Genomic DNA, 8,084 nt, shown 5'->3' on the forward strand with positions numbered 1-8,084 from the left:
ATAATGACCTTTATCACAATATGCTAATTTTTTGAGAAGGACCTGTATATAGCGCCTTTCTATCTTGTGAAGAAACTCAAAGCGCTTTACATTATAATCTGTGCCCTCATTTGCCTATTCATACAGCACTCTACTAGATATCTACAAAGCTAATTGAACAAATAATTCTGAAGAGACTAATCAGTGCTTTATCACATTCATACACCAATGGGACACACATCATAGGCAATGAGGGGTTCAGTGTCTTGCCCTGAGACACTTCGGCATGTGACTGCTGGTGGATTGGAACCCCCAACTCTTGCATTGGAGGACAACTGCTCTAACCATTCAGCCACAGCCACCCCAATCTAATCTTAGTTAAGAAAATTCCACTACTAGGTCCAGAGAGTTTTTAAATAATAAACATATCCAATTATTATTCTTTTTTCTTGTAGTGCAAAACAGTGCAAAAGATATTTATTTTTTATTCTCTCTGTGCTCTTGGTGGAAGCAGATGCGTCCTCTTCTGCTCCATCCCCCTGCTTTCCTGCTTTGCTCCCTAGTCTTGTGAACCCTTTAAAGAGCCTCTTTTTTCCCCCTGCATACCTTCCTAATTCAATGGATTTGATCAGCTGGTCTCTCAACAAAATTGATCAACTTCTCCCAACAGGAAGTCATGGTGAATGGAAGACCCTCTTATCTCGACGGAAACAAAATTGGATTTATGATGACAACTGGATTCTGCTGTTTGGGTTGGTGAAATCTGGACAGTTTACAAATTTGTGTGGAATGTGTCGAAGCTTGGCAACACTCAGACTGAATTATGTGGAGCTGCATCAGAGCTGAAGCAGGCTGATATCAGGACTGTGAACTTTCTGGCAGCACCCATGAATGGTTGGGAATATTCTTGGAGAAGCTGTAAGCTTGACTTTTGGCGTAAATAATCAATTCGGCTGTTTGGGAGTCACCGTCGGAGAAATGTACTAGCGAAACTTTAAAAGGCAGAAACGGCAATTTACGAGTTCTGCCTGACTCAAACTGTGGATCTGGACCTGGCCTTGAAGGCAGACTATCTCAATTCTCCCTGACATGTTATGAAAAACAAAGACGTTCTGTCTGTCTCCTCACCCCTCCTTTCCACAAAGTCGTGAACATGTGACGGCACTTCAACCAAGCTGGATGATAAACACATTATCTGGACAATGGCTGAGGGGGGGCTTTGGACTATTATACGACCTTCCCTTAAAACTCAATGCCTTCACCGGCCTCATATCTTTTTTAGTTTTGGACATTTGTTATGATGCGTAACCATGGCAACAAGGCAGTTTTCTACAACCAAGAGGAGCTGATTAACATCTCAAAAGCTCAAATAATATCTCAACTACAGCCCCAAATCTCAAATGAGTTGAAAAGGATGTTCTGTGGATGTATTCTCATCTACCTGCTGGAAGTGCTCGAGTGCCTGACCACTGAGATCCTGGAACTAGCAGGAAACACGGCTCATGACAGCGAAAGGACAGGATCGTCCCTCGATACCTACAGTTGGCTGTCTGCAGCAACGAGGAGCTCAGCAGACTGCTGGGAGGAGTGACCATTGCTCTGGGAGGAGTTCAGCCCAGCATTTGGGTGGTCCTACAACCCGGGGGAACCGAGAGGCCAGCTGAGTCTGGGTGGACGGATCAGACAACATCTGCAGCCAGTTTCTTAGGATCCACTGTGGGATGGATCTTTACAAGAGATCCTTCCTGTCTACAGCCATCAGTATCTATAACATCACTTAATGAAATGAGGATAACGAGTTACAACAACAAAATAATTTCCCTTTGGGATTAATAAAGTATTTTTGAATTGAACTGAATATGCAATGTTTATTTATGTTGCTTTGCTGTGGTAGGGATTTTTGATGACTCAAATCGTGTCCTGGTGCCATGGTGTGAGAGATTTTTTTTTATATCTTCTCTTCTCATGTTTTCTTCCCCTTTTCTCATCTAAGCCTAAAAGTATTCTGAAAAGGATAAGAGGCCATGCTCTTAAAGAGCAGCAGCAACGTGCAATCCGCCCATCTTTCAGACAAATGTATGGACATACTCTCGTATCTCGGTACAATGATAATAAAGCTTATTTTGAAATGTAGTTTTAGCGTTTCCACTATTCTCAAGAAATGAACAGCAACAGAGCAGCACTTTACACTGAAAACACTTAACCCTCCAACCTTCTAGTGGGCGTCTCCTTCCGCTTTAAGGAGAGCTGACACAAAATGGCGAACAGTTTCCAATGTGGCTTTGACCGGAGGGTCTCACAGTAAAATTACACAACACAGCGTTACTTTAATAGATTAGAGAGCAGGTTTTTAACCCTTTTTTATTGAGCACAAATGTACTCTCTAAAGCTGACCAACGAACTTTCGACAAAAAACAAAAACCTTTTGACAGAACACAGCGTTTTGCGCATGCGTCCGAATACGAGTACAGCAAGCCGGCCGTAGTTAGCTTGTAGCTTCGCTATTTAGCTCTCGAAGAAAGGACTTTAACACCACTTAGTTTTCAACTCTTAAAAAGTAACTATTAAATCTGACAACTCTGATTTTATATCAGACAGCATTACTGAGGTTAGCCGGTAGAACACAGATCTCTATCATAGGCTAAATGTCTATCATTTCTACTGTGTACTGTATATATCTGGCTGCTGTCAGACTGATTTAAAGCATCTCATTACAACATTCATCAGCAGGTGCACTCACGCCGAGCTGTCCTCGTTGTTGATCCTCTTCAGCTCTCTGATGTGAAGGTTCCTGACTCGCTCCAGCCTCTCCAGCTCTGCTTGGATCTCAGCTTCCTCCTGGACACATGGGTGGACGAAGACATGATTTATTATGAGTTCATCTGATTAGACAAGCATCAAGAAGGTTTGAGGAATACGATGAAGCTCTGATGTCTTTTAGCCTCCGACCTTCTTCAGGTATCCGAGGCGAAGCTTGAATATCTCTTCCTGCTCGTGGTACTCGGCAAGCGTCAGTCTGTAAAATAATACAGAGGTCTAAGACTTAAGCAGCACACTGATGGCCCCCATTCAAATAGGATTTTGAATAGTGAGTGTTTGTAGTGTTGGACATGAGTGTTTGTTTTAATGCACTGGAACTGAACAGACAATTATGTTTTTAGTGCCAGATACTCAAGTTGGTAGGAGTTACACTGTAGATAACAGAGTTTGTTTTTCTTGTCAGACTGAGCGATAGATCATGGAGAGCGGAGGGAGACATTTTATCCACCAGCAGTTGCAATGGAGGAGCCAGAGGGTGGTCAATGGTGGCCTTGGCCCCCATAGATTAAGCTTCAGCCCAATCATTTGAGGAAACTAAATTTTTCAGTGATGCAATAACCAGAAAGCAAAGTTTCCAAAAATGAGGGGCCAGTTTTAGATTTGGATGTGGTAACTTGATTTTTAAAAGAAAATGTTGTTGTGCTTAGATGCAGCCACACATTAAACTGGAAGTCAAGTTATCATGCTCACAACATGCACGGATGGACAAACAATAAGATGGATGGAGGGTATTTCCAATGCCCCCTTTCCACTTTACAATGGGGGACCAAAAAAACACAAGAGACAGTAAGGATACTTGTATTACATACCCGATACAAGCAGAACACGGACTCAATGATACTAGCATTAATACAGGAACACATCAAAACCTCAGAAAGATAATCTTTTAATCAGAGATCAGTGTTCAAATTCCCTGAGGTTTCCCCGATTCCTGAAACAGAAGCCTCACTTATTTTTATGCTCAGAACATGCACGGACGGAGGGTGTTTCTAATTCCTCCTTTCTACTCTGCAGTGACAAAAACTGAATCCTTCAGAATAAACCACATTTTGATGGGCTGCAGTTCAACTGTTATAAATTCCCCAGTATAACTGCATGTTCTGAGCAGGATATGTTTAGTGCTGAAGTCATTGTTTTTTACATTTACCATTTGGGCAACTAAACTGTAAATGTCCAGCAGGGTGGCCCAGCTACATCTTGGCCAGTCCAATACCAGCCCAGTTCTACAGCTCCCTCCAACCCAGTATATTGGCCAACCTCAGCTGTAATAATGCCAACCAGTCAACCCCTGGCTCCATCAACACAGCTCCCTTGGCTGCAACCCATGTCCCTATCAAGCGCTGTTACACAGCACTATCAGACTCCATATACTGTTGCTAGAGTCCCACAGCCTGTGCACCAGCCCTTACAAGTTATTAATGCACAACTGGTGCACCAGCCCCAGAGCTACCAACCAGGTATGTCCCTACAACCTGTCCTTCAGCTACAGCCTCCTCTCATAGCACAGTATGTGCACTAGCCCCAAAGCTGTCAGCCAGGTCCGTTTATACAACCTGCCCTTCAGCTACCACCTCCTGCCGAAGCGCAGCCTGTGCACCAGCCCCTACAAGCTATTAATGCACAGCTGCCACACCAGCCCCAGAGCTATCAACCAGGTCTGTGTCTACAACCTGTTCTTCAGCTACAGCCTCCTGCTGGAGCGCAGTCTGTCTGCCAGCCAGCACCCATGCTAGGTCCATCTCCTCAGGTATACAGTTCTCTCCTGCCAGAGTATACCACGCCAGTCTCCATACATTCTCCACCCTCTGAAGCAGCCCGTTCCTGTACCTGAACTGCCCAAGCTGGTCTGTAACAGTGTGAAAGAATTCACTGATCTTTTTTCATTCAACCTTTATTTAGACAAGTAAATCCTATTGAGCCTTGAGGACTCATTTACAAGAGAGACTTGATTTCAACAAAGAATGATGACAACAGTGGACAATAATAGACAGCCACAAAAAAGGCAAAGAAAAAGAGAAGGTGTGATTAAATGAGGATTGACTTGTAGGAGGGATTTGAATTGCAGAAGTTTCGTTATTAAGTGAAGTGGCTGATTTTCCATTAGTAACTGTGTCAAATAAAGAACTAGAAGCAACAAAACGTTTGTTGAAACAGTTCAGGATCTCGTGCTTATTACATACACAGGAACAGAGTTAATGAGAAGTTGTGATGGGAGGTCAGATGATTGGGAGCTGCCTGAGAGAGATTTGATGGTTTTCCAGAATCTGTTAGGGTCATTTAGATTTTTGGAGGTCTGAGATAATAAATAGTTGCGATTTGCTGCTTTGATGGCAGTTGTGCATTTATTCCTCATCTGTCGAAAACTCAACCAATCAGTGTCTGAGCCAGATTTTCTCGCTGCAGCTTAAAGATGATCTCTCCTGTGCAGGAGGTCAGCTAGCTCTTGAGTAAACCAGGGGCTGTCTCATCCCTTTATTCTGAACTGACAAAAAGGAGCATGGTTGTTCACAAAATGAAACTTATGAAAATAGTTCCAGGCAGAGTTCAAGTCGTCAGTTAACAAAATACGATGCCAGTCAAAGTGGGATAGATCCCAGAGGAATGACTGTTCGCAAAAGCGTTTCAGATCCCTTTTTTGAAATAATCTGGGCTTAGAAGGTGGAAGTTTAATATCTCTGAGAGCCGCCATTACACAATGATCACTCAAAATTTCAGTAAATACACCTGTACCAAGGAATTTGTGAGGCATATTAGTTAGAAACAGGTCTAAGATGGAAGATTTTTCAGGACGTTTTTTGTTTGGTCTAGTGGGAGTCGATCAATTGGGTTAGATTGAGTGACAGGCAACATTCTTTGAATTTATCACAGAGGGGGGTCGACTTATCCCAGTCAATGTTGAAATCTGCCAAAAAAATCTCTTTGAATTTTAAATTTCCAAGGAATTCAAACAGGGAGGACAGAGCCTAAGGTGTTGCTGAGGGGGGACAATAACCCACTACAGATAAGATCTGGCCTCCATTCAAAGTGATGTTTACAGCTAAGGCAACAAACTGGATTGGAATTGTTTTAGTAGACACAAGACTAGCAACCAGAGAATCTCTGATGTAAATAGCGACTCCCCCCCCCCCCCTTTCTTGACGATCACAGCGATAGATGTTAAATCCATTGATTACCAGGTCATTATTCAGTACAGATTTGTTGAGCCAGGTTTCAGAGATGAAGATTACATCTGTCCCAGAAGAACTGACCAAAATTTTCAAGGCATCAAGTTTTCTCAGAAGGCTACGTGCATTTACATGCAGAAAATGAAGTCCTGACATGTTTTTAAAGTCATTTGGTATGCTGTAATTAGTGGGGGGTCCAGGGTTGGGCTGAATCCCTGAGAGCAGTAACAACATTATTATCAGACATTTTCTTGAGTTTGTCGTGACTGATGTATAATTACAGGAGTTAATAGTGTGACAATTAGCCCCCATAACTGAACCATGAGAAACATTAATAAAGACACAATCATTCAGAACCCAAAAACAGTGAAAGTTGCAGTGATGGGCAGGTCCAGGTGTATTAACAAGATTCAGTGACTCCAGAGAGTCTGAAATCTGAAAATAATGACAATAATATGAATGGTGCAGAAAAGTCTCAGACCATAAAGCATCACAAATCAAATGGGCAAACAAATCCGACGAGGTGGCCCAACTGCAGTTTGAGTTGGGCTGAGGGGGGCTCTGGCCCCCCTGCGAAGATGGATGGATGCTCCCATAAGAAACAGAAGCTGGGTCCAGAACCAACAGGCAGAAACAGATAATTCACAGCAAATAGCAGAGCGAGCTCCCAGAAAATCCTCTTGAAATGAAAGGCATGGTCCAAGCTTGTTTCAGGTTAACAGGGCACAACAACGTGATCTGGGATAAAAATAATTATTTTGCAGGTGAGTTTGGATGGAGGCCTACAGCAACTCTGATGCAAACTCCGAACTTCTCTCGAGCACCACGCAGCGCTGCTCCTCCACTTCTCTGCACGTCACCCCTGGTGAAAAACGACGAGACTGACCGGAGAGGCTGAAGTCGTCACTGGTCCGGTCCTGCTCCAGTCCGGTTCCGGCGCTCCACAGCACGAGAGGCGAAGAGGCTGAAGTAGTTTCTGGCCCCGTTCTGCTCCGGTCTGGTTCCGGCGGCGCTTCAAAGCATCGGAGCGTCTCCTCCAGGCGACCACAGCGATTCCCAAGGAGGTGGACAGTCCTTCGTTAAAACGGGCTGCTCACTGAGGCTGAGACCGGCTCTATTAAAGACGAAGTCCCCCACAGCCAGCTCGGTTCAGTTCTGGTCCAGTTCGGGGGACACAGGTACACTTCCCCCACACCAATGAAGACACCACGAGGCCAGTCCAGTAGAAAACCAGCAAAAAGCCAGCAAAATACCACCCAGCGATTTTTGTCGGAACCAGGTAGAACCACAAAGGTCCAGAAGAGAAGTTTGTTGGGGTCCAGAGAGAGAAAAAACACCGGACCTTCGTGTAACAACTCCCCAGCTTGATCTTAAGATGGCACTAGACCATCTGCTTAACCCCTACACAGAGCTGTCAGAGCACTACAAGCACCGTGTACTCATGGAGAACCTAGTCCTGGATGAAGCCAGGCTGATTTCCCAGTCTTGCCGACATTATGATCAACCTTACACGGCGGCTATGGAGGCTCTACATATGGACAATCACATCAGCAAGCACAAAGTGAGATTGCTGCCATCCTAAACACCCCTGATGTGAAATCTAGGGACACAAAGGGCTTCCAGAGGTTTGCCCTCAGTGTTGACCTGCTAGTAGGAATGCTCACTTCATTAGAAGGGCCCAATGGTACAGAAATCATGTCAACTGGCCATGTCGACAAGACTGTTAAGTAGGAATGCAAGATATAAACGGTACACGGTAGAAACGAAAATGATGCACTCAAAATTTCATTTAGCCTCATTTAGCCTATGATAGAGATCTGTATTCTACCGGCTAACCACAGCAATGCTGTGTCTAATGTAAATTCAAAGTTGTCAGATTTAATCGTTACATTGTTTAGTGTAAAACTGTGCATAAGTGGTGTTAGTATAAAATCAAAGTTGTCAGATTTAATAATTCCTTTTTTTGTGTTAAAAACTGTGCGTAAGTGGTGTTAAAGTCTTTTCTTCGAGAGCTAAGTAGCAAAGCTACAAGCTAACCAAGTCCAGCTTGCAGTAGTGTTGCCATATTCGGACGCATGCGCAAAACGCTGTGTTCTGTCTAAAGACCCCCCCCCCCCCCCC

At 43.9% G+C, this 8,084-nt stretch overlaps 1 protein-coding gene across 1 annotated transcript in view; it reads right to left on the reverse strand.

Annotated features, from left to right (window-relative positions):
- LOC119414868 (serine/threonine-protein kinase tousled-like 1-B) overlaps window positions 1-8,084 on the reverse strand; it is a 101,164-nt gene that overhangs the window by 66,198 nt on the left and 26,882 nt on the right. Inside the window, exons 12-13 of the mRNA XM_037681989.1 lie at window positions 2,929-2,995; window positions 2,720-2,817 (exon numbers count right to left, since the gene is read on the reverse strand). Coding sequence (XP_037537917.1) covers window positions 2,720-2,817; window positions 2,929-2,995 — 165 coding nt within the window. The remainder of the gene's footprint in view (window positions 1-2,719; window positions 2,818-2,928; window positions 2,996-8,084) is intronic.

Source organism: Nematolebias whitei, chromosome 9, assembly GCF_014905685.2.
Source record: "Nematolebias whitei isolate Nwh7 chromosome 9, NemWhi1, whole genome shotgun sequence".
NCBI lineage: Eukaryota > Metazoa > Chordata > Actinopteri > Cyprinodontiformes > Rivulidae > Nematolebias > Nematolebias whitei.